Raw genomic sequence first — 405 nt, 5'->3', positions numbered from 1 at the left:
CGGCCCCCCAGCGCTTAAAGGCCCCCCAGCCTCTAGAGCAGCCGCTTAAAAAGTGACATCAACGGGAACAACCCACTACGGGACACCGGTAAAACACTGCCCGGCACGACCGGCAGGAAGAGGGGACGAGAAAACGCGGAGCAGCGCGGTGGGTGCGCAGCTGCGGGGGCGGATCCTCCCGCGGCTGCCGGGGGAAGAACCGCGGGTGCGGGAAGCGCAGAGGCGGGACACCGGGAGCGGCGTGGCGGGCCGGCGGTCACGCACCTGCACGCAGAGCTGGTACCGCTTGAAGAGCTGCCCGCAGGGGTCCCCCGCGCTCTCGCCCTTCAGGAACTTCTCGGCGAACCAGCGGTTGAAGCACTGGTCGTACTCCCGCTTCAGCTCGGTGCACGCCTCGCCCACGCT

The 405-nt window shown here is 68.9% G+C and overlaps 1 protein-coding gene across 1 annotated transcript in view; it reads right to left on the bottom strand.

The window, feature by feature from the left end:
- TRIAP1 (TP53 regulated inhibitor of apoptosis 1) overlaps positions 1–402 on the bottom strand; it is a gene marked incomplete at its 5' end in the record, with an annotated part of 697 nt that extends 295 nt beyond the window's left edge. Inside the window, one exon of the mRNA XM_010175924.1 lies at positions 265–402. Within this exon, the coding sequence (XP_010174226.1) occupies positions 265–402 (138 nt within the window). The remainder of the gene's footprint in view (positions 1–264) is intronic.
- Between the last annotated feature and the right edge of the window lie 3 nt (positions 403–405).

Source organism: Antrostomus carolinensis, unplaced genomic scaffold (genome assembly GCF_000700745.2).
Source record: "Antrostomus carolinensis isolate BGI_N321 unplaced genomic scaffold, ASM70074v2 scaffold27179, whole genome shotgun sequence".
In the NCBI taxonomy this organism is placed as follows: Eukaryota; Metazoa; Chordata; class Aves; order Caprimulgiformes; family Caprimulgidae; genus Antrostomus; species Antrostomus carolinensis.
Note: the sequence above shows the minus strand (reverse complement) of the source record. Positions and strands in the feature narration are given on the sequence as shown.